This window comes from Rhopilema esculentum, chromosome 16 (genome assembly GCF_057945365.1).
Source record: "Rhopilema esculentum isolate cy_ngs chromosome 16, ASM5794536v1, whole genome shotgun sequence".
Taxonomy (NCBI): domain Eukaryota; kingdom Metazoa; phylum Cnidaria; class Scyphozoa; order Rhizostomeae; family Rhizostomatidae; genus Rhopilema; species Rhopilema esculentum.
In genome coordinates, this window is record NC_142830.1 from 13,237,727 (window position 1) to 13,251,505 (window position 13,779).

Here is a 13,779-nt window from a genome sequence, read left to right on the forward strand (position 1 = left end):
TTTATTATGACGTTATACATATGAGCTCTATCATGGCCCAGTTTCCTTGACAGCAAACCAGTTTTGGTCCTGTACTTTGCAAAATTTATCTGAGTGATGAATCCATCTATTAAGATAGCAATTTTTTAATGTATACCTGAACACCTAGTTGTGTCCGGAACACTTAAGTTTGTATAAAATATTTGTTACAGCTATCGAGGGAAGGGCCTACAATATCTTTAATTGTCATTCTTGAGTGTCCGAGTGTAAGTGGGATTGTACCACTGGGTCCGACCTTAGCCAATACAACAAAAGAAAAGAACAATGGCTTCCAGAGTTTGTTATTGACTATGGTCTGCCCGGGCCATAGTCATGCGCTATTACATAAAACATACAGTGGAATCCCGATATAACGAACCCCGGATATCACGAACTTCCGGTTGTAACGAACTAAATGTATGGCCCCTTCGATTCTACCGAACAAAGTCCTTACAAATTCTCTCGGTATAACGAACCAAATTGTGGGTCCCTTTGTCACGATTACCCTCGATTTAACGAAATTTACATGAATTCTTGGTCTGCTTTTTATATCTAATTATTTTGGGTGTTCATGTATCACTTTCTCTTAGGGGAAAATCACTATCGTCATCAGCAAAACAGGCTGATGGCACATTTTAATCACTAGATTAAAGTTTGATGACGTCAGAAATAACTGCGACTAAGTACATTGACACTAACGAACACTTTGACACAGACATTGGCAATGAGCGACGACAAAATTCTATTGAGAGACCCAGATTGAATGCAAAAAGAAGAAGAAGAGTAAAAATGTGAAGTACTCGAAGAGGTCATTCAGCCGCCAACTAGGAGTGAAGTGACCTAGGTTTATAGGCTTTATTTTCGAATGTTTCATTTTCGATGGCTAACCACTAGAAATATTTGAATTCAGCTTGCATTGGTTTTTGGAGTGAAATGTGCACAGAAGTCTGAGATAGCCTAAACAAGCCCACTAAAGGTATCTTTTAAAAGCAAAAAAAGTTTTCTTTCGGTTTAGCGAACTACCGATCTAACGAACTATTTTCTGGTTCTCTTCAGAGTTCGTTATATCGGGATTCCACTGTAGTTTAGGTTTTATTCGCTATTAAGCGTTATAGTAGTCAGTAGTTTGTAAATTTATCTAAAAAATATATAATAAGCGGGAGTAAATCATTCCTGTATGTTCAATGTGATTAAATTGAAACTTCAACATGATTCTAAATAATCTTATTATGGCATTTGAAGTTCCATCTTCCTCTTTGTCTTTATTTACTTCGTTTTCCTTGCCTGATCTATTTTATTGCCTTTTTTGTCATTTCTCTTTCTTCCATTTTGTGTCATCAGTCTAGTTTGCTTCCTTGTTCGGGAGACGAAACTATCAGTCCTTTGTTTCGAAACAATACCGTCTTAAACCAATCAGTGTTGCGGGGTCATAGCACATGCGCATTGATAACAGTATTCGCACAGCTGTTCTGTTTGCGACCACACAATTCTTGAACTTCTTGCCTGGGCTTCAAGTGATAATGCGCATGTGCAATGACCCTGAAACGGGGGTTGGTGCATGTCTGGAAAACGGGCATGATTCATCTCCCGAACAATTCCTCAAATTCGTTTCTTTATCGTTGTTCTCCTTTCCTGATTTCTTGATCTTCTTCTATTCGAAATCGCCATCGTTGGTTGCTTGTTCTTCTCGTTCATAACTTTCTTATTTAATTTATCCTCCTGACACCCTTTTCTCTAAAAATCTTCTTCTTTCGATTCGAGTCTGGCTTATTCCCATATAAGAGCCAGGAATGTTTAGCCCACGGAATTAATTATGCGATGCGAAAATAACGTCCTCTATATTAAGTGCACATCAGCTTCGCACAAACGCTGGTAATTGTCCCCTACAAGGTTACTTGGTTGCTGCAAAGTGGTAGAAATGATTCATTTCTCAAACAAAACTCCTCTGTCGTCTGTGGTTGCTTTCTATATATCTTTGGGCTGTTTATTGTTAAAGCTATCTGCCAAAAATTCAAAGCTGTCTGCCATAATTGTTTACGGATAAAATGAAACAGTCTTTGGATCACCTTTTCCCTAATTCCACTTGAAAAAACACTCCTATTGAGTTGCACATCAAATTTATGATTTGAAAATCATCGAGCTGTTTTAGAGATTTTTCTGGTGATTCTTGAGTGAATTTTACAATTATCGTTGTTTTCGTGAATGTTTTGTAGATTCAGCCCAGGCCAAACCAGTGCAACACTCCGTCCAACCAATCCCAACATTGTCGGGAATAAATGTTACACTTCTTTTGCCACCAATGTTGGACGTTGCTGGATATTGAATAAAAATGTTTGATATTGTTGGATGATGTTGGAAAGGTTTGACAAACCTGTCCAACAAAATCATGTTCGTTGAAGCGCAGCAAGGAAAAACACATCGCAATTCGATTTGTTTTGTTCAGGAAGATGCAAATGCGATTAACAAAAGATGGGAACAAAACATCAACACAAAAACCAGCTTTCAGCCCTGGCAAAACGACTAAACATTTCACTAAACATTTCACTCAACTTTTGTTTACTGAAAAGTTTAATGGAATGTTTATTCGTTTTGCCACCTTGTTTAGTGTTGTTTAGTCGTGTTGAGTGTTGTTGAGCAGTTTGATTCTGGTCTAAAATGTTTAGCGAATGTTTAGTCGTTTTGCCACCAATTAAGCATTTCTTGTGCCAGCGCATGCGCCGTAGCTGTGGAAATCCATAGGTTTTCGTCATTTTTCCTGTCTTTACGTGACCCAAAATCTCTAGAATGCCTTCGTGAGACATTTGCTTAATCTACTTGTACGCTACTGTGTCTTCTTCAACAGTCAACTTTGTTATTGATGTGCTAAAAAGTATTTCCTTTTTCCTTTTTTTATCAAATTCTTATTTTTACTCACTTCGTGCACTTGAAGTCTTTTATGCTGACATGCAACAAAACAAACAGAAAGCAAATTCCTATGCAAGATCCCCTACAACCCCACAGCGTCCTACACAGCTCGCAGTTCAAAAAAGGTTGAGTGAAGTTTAATGAAAAGTTTAGTCACGTTTTACCACCCTCGCTAAACTTCGCTCAACTTCGGTAAACAAAAGTTGAGTAAAATTCTTAGTATAATGTTTATTCGTTTTGCCAGAGCTTTATAAAATGAGCTAGCCTCCGTCCAACCGAGAAGAGAATGAAGACTGTTATTGCGACAGTACAAACGAAAGCCCAGGCGGATCAGCTCAGGAGTTTAAGTGTAACTATGCTTTTCTACGAAATCTCTGAGGAAGGGGGTAAATATTTCAGATGCTGTTCCAATTTCAAAATAAGGGAAAAGACCCAATTCTGTGATTATGCTTCAAAAACCACCTTTCGTGTCTTATCTTTATCAATTTTCAATTCAAATAGACCAAAAGCACTGTTACTGCTTGCCGTTTTGCTTGCAGTCGAGTCGCCATGTTTATTGTTTAGCAGAAGCTTGAGTGCATAAAGTTGGACCTTATGATTGCAGCTGTTGATAAATCGACAAATTTTGTATGCCATGTTGCACTGGTTTGGTCACCCCTTCATCCAACAACGTGAAATCATCCAACAATGATTTCAACCTATCTAGCGGCAGAAACAATTTACACAGAGGTTTTTACGGTCTGAAATTTTTACACGACTCATTTTGGAGGTTGACTACAAGGCTATCATTTCCCGCAAAGTTCGCTGCAAATTTCACCAGATTTAGAGAGATATATTGCTGTAACGATAAGGGTTCTTGTCATGACGGTGAAGAACCAGTTAATAACCAAGCTCGTTAGTGGAGCGATGGGCTAGGCCAACGGGCCTAAGCCCCAAATAGATAGTACACAAGAGATACTCGTTATTTGATGTTATCTCTATTGTCAAAACAGTAAGACTAACTTATATCGTGATCAACACATACTAATAACATAAACGGAAGCTAATTAACAGGACAATACAAGCGTCACACTACATGTTGAAAGACAAACACATTGCCATAAAAAGGCGTTCACCAACACAACAGGACTTAACAGAACATGTGACTTTAACACGCAACGCGAACATTACTAAATTGGTTAAATACGAAAGCCAAACCGTTACATTGCTGTTATTTCTCTATTTTCTTCATTGAAGGACTATAAGACTGAAGATGTCCCAATTTATGATTATTTATACACAGATTAAACCTTCAGCAAATTAAATTATATAGCATCTAATTACAGTGATAAAACAAATAGAACGAAAACCCTACAGCCCACTAAAATTTTCGTAAAATCATGTTTGTGTTTTAGAGTCTGTCTTTCAGATGCTTTTTAAGTTCTTTTCTAAAACAATCCAGTAACAGCAGTTGATGAATTTCAACAGAGGTATCATTACATGGTTTGAGAGCTGAATTTTGAAAGTCTTCGCCAATTAAATCTTCAGCAAATTAAATTATATAGCATCTAATTACAGTGATAAAACAAATAGAACGAAAACCCTACAGCCCACTAAAATTTTCGTAAAATCATGTTTGTGTTTTAGAGTCTGTCTTTCAGATGCTTTTTAAGTTCTTTTCTAAAACAATCCAGTAACAGCAGTTGATGAATTTCAACAGAGGTATCATTACATGGTTTGAGAGCTGAATTTTGAAAGTCTTCGCCAATTAAACCTTCAGCAAATTAAATTATATAGCATCTAATTACAGTGATAAAACAAATAGAGCGAAAACCCTACAGCCCACTAAAATTTTCGTAAAATCATGTTTGTGTTTTAGAGTCTGTCTTTCAGATGCTTTTTAAGTTCTTTTCTAAAACAATCCAGTAACAGCAGTTGATGAATTTCAACAGAGGTATCATTACATGGTTTGAGAGCTGAATTTTGAAAGTCTTCGCCAATTAAACCTTCAGCAAATTAAATTATATAGCATCTAATTACAGTGATAAAACGAATAGAACGAAAACCCTACAGCCCACTAAAATTTTCGTAAAATCATGTTTGTGTTTTAGAGTCTGTCTTTCAGATGCTTTTTAAGTTCTTTTCTAAAACAATCCAGTAACAGCAGTTGATGAATTTCAACAGAGGTATCATTACATGGTTTGAGAGCTGAATTTTGAAAGTCTTCGCCAATTAAATCTTCAGCAAATTAAATTATATAGCATCTAATTACAGTGATAAAACAAATAGAACGAAAACCCTACAGCCAACTAAAATTTTCGTAAAATCATGTTTGTGTTTTAGAGTCTGTCTTTCAGATGCTTTTTAAGCTCTTTTCTAAAACAATCCAGTAACAGCAGTTCATGAATTTCAACAGAGGTATCATTACATGGTTTGAGAGCTGAATTTTGAAAGTCTTCTTTTGCAGATTCAGTCATATATTTCGGGAGTCAGAGATGTTTGCAGAGTTTCGTAGGGAAGATCGAGTGAGAAGATCTCTGTTGGTCTAGTCTGTTCAAAATCTTATGATTCAAAGGTCATGAGATTCCCATCGTAACATAAATGACATTCTCATCGTAAATGTTATACGTGACGCAAAGTATCTTATTCTGGAATCCTAGAATAATTAAAAATCCGACAACCTGTTGTTGCAGGATGTCACATTCAAGGCTCCGTTGAAAACAAGATGACAAACATGATTCATCTTTATCATTATGGCTTTAGAATAGAAGCTGTGTTGCTATGTTAAAAGTTAATTGATTAATGATTAAAAAAGGTTTGTTTTTGTTTTATGAATATTGACCTATACACAAGCAAAATAAGACAAGAAACCTCAATGCCACTAGATAACACTCTTGAATAAACTCACTTTGGAAACCCACGCTATTGACATCACGACAATGATGCAATTGGTTACAGGTGGTTTAATGAGGGCAGTTATTGCAACAGTGTTGCTACAATCCTTGCCAAAAGTCTTGGTACACCAAGCTAAAATTTCGCATAACTTCAGTAGGATCCCCCTCTCCCCCTTGAAACAATGTTGAATAACAGCAGTTTCAAAGCTTGAAATTCATCCAATGTTACTTTATCTGCTAGGGTAAGTAAAAGGCTTTTCAACCAACATTGTTTTCGGGGGGAGGGGGATATTTCTGTATCTTACAGCCGGAAACCTCTATTTCTTCAAAATCTTTCATTGGTCGCAGGGTGTTCCAAGGACTTTTGTCGAGGATTGTAGATGTTTGTAATTAGGCCCAATCTGGCTCTCGATGGCTCTGTTCACAGCTTGTTAAAAAATTATTCGTTTCTCATTTTTTGAAGAACATATCAAACCAGTTGGATAGTTTGTTTGCTCTGAGATTTGTTTGTGAGCGCAGTGCTACCTTGAATTCTTCTTTTCGTTCTTTCTTTCTCTCCTCCTTACATTCTTACTTTATTTCATGCTAGGATATGCTATTCAATTTCTTTTGAGAAAAAAATTTGCTTAGCAAAAATCCTACAGTCGACACAGAGGCTGAAGTCTTGAAATGCCAAATAGATTTTAAAATAGAAGCTATAAGAACTAAACGAAGCCTTTTTGTAGCCTGTAGGATTTGATCAATATCAGAGAAACCGCCAAATTGTTTTGAAATAATACCATGTTAATTTTTTCGAGTTCTAAGAAAAATTTGTTACCAAAAATGACCATCACCTTTAAATTGATATCTTGCCATCTCAGTGTCAAGAAGTAGAGAAACTCAAATCAACAAGTTTTTGATATTTTTCTTCTAATGCGACAATTTACATTCTACGATCAGTGCAACAAACTTAACTTTCTAAAAAGACAAACAGGTGCAACGGCTTCTGATATTTTACTTAAAACATAACAAAACAATAGGCTACAACTATGTCTCATAACATTTCTAAACTTAGATTTCACTTCCCCTAGTCGGATATAGCTACTAAGGGATGACGTCACAACTTGAATAGAGAGAATAAAAATTGCTAAAAGAAAAAGCTATTGATTATCAAGATATTTTTAAATCAATCCAAGCAGACACATTGGACTTCTCACGTTCTGAAACCCGTGAAAACAAAATTTGATTAGAAAAAGAGATAATTAATTGCTGCTGGATGCAAAAAATTAGTCCAGGGTCGTCATATTATCATTTTTAAAAAAACACTACTCTTGAATAAACCATTGACATATACTTCTCTATTTAAGAAAAAAATTAAACATGTAATGTTTTTCCATTTTAATTACTTCCAAATTATAATGAATATAGTTTTGCGATTTATGCAACATTTTGTCTAAAGATAGCAAATTACATATCTTTATGGTCTCTCATGCTTGCAGATGGCCGTTCAAATTACCCATGTCTCCTTCAAAGTCTTGCGATGAAATAACATGCTGTAATTTTAATGCCATCTAAATACATGATAATCGCTCGAAAACACCGTCCTAAATAATTATTTAGGTAAAAACAATAAGCGTGCATTAAAAGTAGATCAATCGTTTGCATCGAATCATCATAAAGACAGGGCCTAACTATCCAATCAAAAGCCGTTACGAGCTTCTCATTTCATTTGTTTCTTTTAAGCTTTTCTTTTTCTTCCTTTCTTCCTTCCTCACAGGGAGTATATGTGCACTTGTATTGTGCTCTGAATGTGCTAGATCTTAGTCAAATCACTTTGTTACCTTTGCTGCTTCGTTCGGGATCTACTTATCTTATGAGTATATATCCGAAAACCTTCTGTGCACTCATTGTCGCTCCAGTATAAACGCCAGTGGGTTGTAAATGAGAACCGCCAATACCTATGCCAATAGCTGAACCAGGGGTGATGCAGTCTCTAGCGTCGTTGCCAATGATTCCAATCCTCACTCCAACTTCTACACTACCGGTAATGATGATATTGAACCCTTGTCTATTGCAATAGGGCTGGAGCTGGCTTCCTTTCAGAAAATTGCGCCATTCTTCCTTCTGGTATGTTGCTTTTAAAGAAAAATTTTTATGATTAAGCAAGGATCACACATTGGTCGCCATTGATTCGGCCAAAACGTTTCAATATCTTGCGAAAGAAGTATAAAAATCTTTAAAGGCTTTTTTTCACCTTTGATAGGTGTAGTATTTTCCATAAATTAATGCCCATAAAAGTTAAGAAACTCCCAGATTGAAACACTAGAACCCATTTCAAAAGATATGGATTTAATACTGTCTTCCTACTGTCTAAACATACTTCCCAACTCCAGAAACACCCAAGAAAAAATCACAGGGTTTTTATCCTTCATTCATTCTTATGGCCTTGGCATAAAATACATATCCAACAGATTTGTTTTATAAAATTGAATTTAAATCAGTTATTTTTAAGATGTGTTAGTGTAGCCACACCTTGTTCAAATCAATAAAAGGAATAAATGCAATTTTGAACCAAAATCAGAAGTCAATAAGAGGTGACTTAGTGGTGACCGAGAAGAAGATCATGAATTATAGCAAATCATGGTATAATCGTTTTGTAAAGTTACTAAGATTTGATTGCAAATTCAGTTTACAAAAACATTACAAAAACAATATTTATTCACATAGAAGGAAATGTTCAGTTATACCATTTTGATACGGTGACAATGTGAAGTATCAAGATAAAATAAGGAAGTATTCATACTTTTGACATCCTTTAAATTTTTTTTAGGACTTTCTGGCTAGAAGCAACTCATTGTTTCAGCTCCGAGACAATGTTTTAATTATGCAAAAAAGAGCGAAAATTCGCAATCAATAAAAAGAGGACCTTAAAAAAATGACTTGAGTGGCTCAACTGTGGTGAATTTGGTTGATTCCCACAGAATTTTCCAGGAAGTGTTGTTAGCTAAGTTGAGCGGCGATAGGCCTAGCCAACTTCGCAAAGATAAACACACAAATCGATGAAGGTAAAAACAACAATTATTAATTTGATAAATGTAGTCAACAGAGCAGGTGATAATAAGCAGGTAAATAGCAGCAATAAATAGAATTAAAACGGTCTTAAATCACGTCTCTCAAAGTACGTACAAATCACGTCTCAATCTTTCTTCTTCCCATCTCTCTCCTCCCACCTCCTTTTACATATTAACAGAACCAAAACATAGTCCTACTACGCGAGGTCCAAAAATTGAAATTCCCCACACAACAAAATAACAGTCATTATGAAATTTGGTAATGTCTTTATGGTGCAGTAACTTACGCTGAAATGAGCCTTGCATATATGTCAAAAGTGATGTTGAGTTTTTATGTAGAGTAATATAGCTTTTCTCACTTCCCGACCTCATCCCAACACAAACTTGAGCAAACGGCAATGCATTGAATGCTGGAAACTTCGCTTCCTGGTCGCCAAGAAAACCCTCTGCCAAGGCATAAACGTGGTTGTAGACACTGCTTGATGTCCAGTGACTTGACTCGTATCGAAATGTGTTCTACCGTGAGAGTATAGAGAAGTCATATTTACAAGAGCATTAGAAAATATCCTAGAGATAGTAAAGATTGTCATGTTTTGCTTCACTTTTAAAGGCAGCCTGTCATCTGCTGTACTCAAATTAATTTTCACTGGCGTAGAAATCATTCTTGGTTGACTGTTATGAGCTATTAGCGTTGTTAACCAATCAGAAAAAAACTCTGGATGCAATCAACCTCTGGATGCCACTGTTGATATCAGCCAATCACAGAGCTGACAGACTGCCTTTAATCTGGTCCCTAGGGTAATTATTCAGAGGCCTTATGGCACAGGGAAATTTTTAAATTTCGAGGGAGCATGGGGGCTTGTTTTGAGGAAGAAAGGGGCCTACTTGAGAAGAGAGTTGGGCTAATTTGAAGATAGATGGGGCTCACTTGAGGAGGGAAATTGGTTAATTTGAGGAAGGATACCTGCGGATTGGTGGGGGAGGGGGGGGGGGGGGGAGGTTAGATTTTGAGGACTTATCTGTAATTTGGAGAACTAGAACAATCTTATAAGATATAGATTTCTTACGCCCTCTCTCAACACCTCGACCTGATACAAAATTGTTGTTACCTTTTTTAATGAATGTGTCCATAGAAGCATTTCAAAAATATTTACCCACATAATTGTCCAAAAAAATGCTATTAATCTATGCATTAAGCCTAATTTTCTGTTTGGTTCTTGATCTGATAATAAGCGATTTTTGTAGAAGAGATGTTCTTACCAGTCTTCCATCCGTCTTTAACACTAGTGTCCAACCTCCAACGCCGTTACAAGTCGTTGTCCCATTCAGAACACAATAATGGTGTCCAATGTTTGAAAGCAAGTAAACACCATCCTTGCGATAACCCGCTTCGTAGGCTTCTTGGCAACTGGCAAAACCTTGAAAATGCAGAAAGAGGAAACTTGCTTTAGACATCTATTTTGGCTTCCTATCAAAGCTATTTGTTTTCAATTATACATGTGCCTGAAAATATAGATGGTTGGTTTTTAGATGGGTAGAGCTTCTGAATGAAAATGGCTTTGTTACCACACACCGATGATGATATTCAAGTCTGCTGGATTCAATTTCATGAAAGATGACAGCACAGCTGTGAACCAATGTTTTTGTCAAATTATTTTTTTTTAACGCAGCTAGTCTTTAAGTCATTTATAGTTTAATTACATATGGAATAGATGGTGTAAAATTAGTGAATAGAAGATCAAATTTTTAATACACTAACACGCAAATACACACAAATTTTCAAATTGCTGAAAATGGAAAGTAGAAGGTTGCCTTAAAGAAAATGGATATTTTTTTAAAGTACCCCCTTGCTTGGACATAAACAGCAAAAAAGCTATATGTCCGTCCTTGGACTTGATATCTTCTTTTTTCAGGCTCGCTCCTTTTTGGTCTTATTCTTTAATAATTTAGCTATATTTTCGTTTGGCTGTAATTTCTTTTTTGTCTGATATAGACTCAGATGGGAATTGTCAGTCACAAAGTAGCAAAATAATGCTCCTACCCTTATAAAGAATATGCTCTTATCATTATCACGATGATACAAGCCATATGTATTGAAGCCAAAAAAGTCTTTTTAAATAATCTTACTTGAATAAAATGGCTCTGAACTAGAAACATTTTAAAGACATGTCCAACTCTGAAGGGTATCATATAAAATCTTAAAAATTTCTCAAAACGTTTATTTATTAATGTTTTTCATATTTCGTACCAAAAACATTTTGCATATGTGCAATAATTTCTCAATTTTCACAAATTATAGAAAGATGTTAACAGAGTCATCGGGAAGTCTACATTGCTGCATTTTACAGGTACGAGAGTGTCCCTTACTTCTTTCATTTTCGCAATATTTGCCTGTAAACATTTCTTTGCATTGGCACTTGAACCCATCTTCCGTGCATGTATCCACACATTTACCACCATTTTGGCAAGGAGACAATAATGCACACCGTGGACCAACCTAGTGACAAGACATTGCAAGTGAAATATCTTATATGAGAACAATCTTTATCGTCATGGACACAGCTTTATAGGGACGTTAGAAAGAGAGGATTTTGATAGGTAGATGGTCTTTGATGTGAGTATAGACCACGTTTGCTGTACATTCTAATCAATATAATGTCGAAAGAAACCAAGGAAAGAATGAAAGGACGTTTTTAGAAATATCTTACCTTTAATTTCTAAACATTGCTAATGTATTACCAAAACAACTGTTTCTTACACTCCCTTTTTTTCTTACTTACTTACTTTTTTAAAGCCAACTTAAATGGGTTCACATATGATCGCGGACTTACTCAAAGTTATTTCTAACATACCCTAGGCCTAAGAAATTCATCTCTCCATCCAATTTTATAGGCTTTGGTACCCAGATTATTTTAAAGAATACTTACATTAGAAGCTTCTTCGTCTGTTGTCATGTACACCCACCCAATTCTTTTGCTGATAGCTGTCATACTTGATGTCAAATTCCGATCAAGCAACTCACATTGTCCATCGTCTTCTTTAAAGTTCAGTGATTTACATTCAAGGCTTGACATACACTCGAGTGTGCATTGCCGCTTAGTTTTCCCGGAAAATGTTCTTAACACATTGCCTGTCACTGCCATGTCTTTTAAAACAATGTTAAAGTTTCCATAATACTGGCAGCTCTCTCTCAATATTGTCGCAAGATTATAACCAACGGAAATTGACAAAATTACAATCTTGATTGACATGATATATGCCTTTGCTACTGAACTATGCTTCTTCATTTCAGCAGCGTCTTACTTCAATCTAAATTGAAATAGGTTTGTTAAATTTGTTGGTGACTTGTAATTTAGCCAAACATTCTCACCAGAAAGAATGGTTTACCAAATCTGCAGGTGGTTTTTGTTTCATGGTTATACTAGATTCACTTTCCGATGAAAAGACTGATTAAGATTTCTATGTATCAATAGGTTTCGAAAAGACTAATTTTTTCAATCAACTCTTTTCGATTAACTACTTTCTCTTTATGTTGAAACATTTTTCAGACGATGCGCTGAAAATTATGTCTAATTAGGTCTTAATCAGAGGTGGTTTTAACTTCTTTGATTTTCGATTTTCATGTATGGAGTTCCTCAATCCTCGCTCTTTAGCCCACTTCTTTTTATGTAGCTACACAGCGTTTCTAGGCTCCTGGAATTTATCTTGCATAAAATTTCATATATTGTACCCTTTTAAAACTTATATTTTCTCAAAAAAGTCTTTTTGTTAATTACTGGAAACTCTAGACAGCAGACAAAGAGTTAAATTCTAAATTCAAGTACCATTGCGTTATCCATTGAAATATTTTGAAATCAAATTGAAACCATGTATGCTAGTTAGTGCGTAACATTTGACAAGTGTCTCTTGCTTGAGCATTGTTCTGTGATACTAGTTTAAACTGAACACGTAAATACCCCAAGTCATTGATAGTGACATCCATTACGGCCCGTGTTCATTCAATTAAAGTGCCAGCATTTGTTAAATCGAAAACTTTAACAAACTTAAATCCCGTTATTATGAAGAAGTACTTTATCCTTCGAACATGAAGCATTACCAGAAAATGAACTATAGTAACAAGACAGTGAGCTCATTAGGTCCAATAATCTAGATTTCGCTACCTGTGAAATTCATAGACAATTCAATCGCTTACCATGTGTACACGTTGCTTATGTTTAATGAAGAGATATCAGTTGATTACGTCATTTACCGACCTTGCTTCGAAACCATTGTTGTTGTTAGGCTAGGCCAAGATTTTATTCGCCTTTTTTACGAAATTCCTGGCCTGGAATATCGCAAAAAATATCTTGATTGTTGGTGTCATTCTCCATTTTAATAGAGTGTCTAACAAGTTCGGCGCCCAAAGTAAGGGGTCCCTACTTAAAGCATTGGGAGGTGGATGTGGACAAACAAAAGAAGACTTGTATTGAGAACGATGGTTGAAATGGTCTAATTTAAAGGACAAGTGACACGCTTTTGGCGCCAATTTTTTTTCTTCTATTAACTTAAAGTAAAATGCTGTATGAGAGTGTTGTTGAAATATTTTTCCTTTCTGAATTCATTTTCCTACTTAAAAACCCTTTCAAAATTATGGCGGGAAATGAATCACGTGACACCGTGACGTAGATTGTGATAATCTGTTATTGCTGCTACTGGTATACAGTGCAATATTAATGTTTACAACACGCGTCTAAACGAATTTAGTTCGCCTGGACCTGTCGCGTCGTGTTTTGTAGACTCTCTAATAATGACAGGAAAATTCCGAGTTATCACAATGTACGTCATAGGGTCACGTGATAAAAAGCAAAATCGCGCCCCCTGCGCCCCCTGATTAGAATGATTATAAGGAGGGAAGTGCCACAAACCTTTGCCAACATCTTCTTACAATGTCGCAA

General features: G+C 35.9%; 1 protein-coding gene across 1 annotated transcript; it reads right to left on the reverse strand.

The window, feature by feature from the left end:
* Window positions 1-2,222: 2,222 nt before the first annotated feature.
* On the reverse strand, window positions 2,223-12,981 carry LOC135682455 (uncharacterized). The gene is made up of 5 exons (XM_089112915.1): window positions 11,773-12,981; window positions 11,213-11,342; window positions 10,106-10,263; window positions 9,133-9,361; window positions 2,223-7,909 (listed from the first exon to the last, which is right to left on the reverse strand). Exons 1-5 carry the CDS (start codon window positions 12,130-12,132, stop codon window positions 7,641-7,643), a joined length of 1,146 nt encoding a protein of 381 aa, XP_088969041.1. The 5' UTR covers window positions 12,133-12,981; the 3' UTR covers window positions 2,223-7,640.
* Window positions 12,982-13,779: the final 798 nt, after the last annotated feature.

Coding starts and splice junctions, on each gene's coding strand:
- LOC135682455 (XM_089112915.1), bottom strand. CDS start 12,132: ATGAAGAAGCATAGTTCAGTAGCAAAGGCATATATCATGTCAATCAAG. Junction 10,264..11,212: donor ATATTGCGAAAATGAAAGAA/GTAAGGGACACT, acceptor TGCATTTTCAAG/GTTTTGCCAGTTGCCAAGAA. Junction 7,910..9,132: donor TATGCAAGGCTCATTTCAGC/GTAAGTTACTGC, acceptor TTTCTTTAAAAG/CAACATACCAGAAGGAAGAA.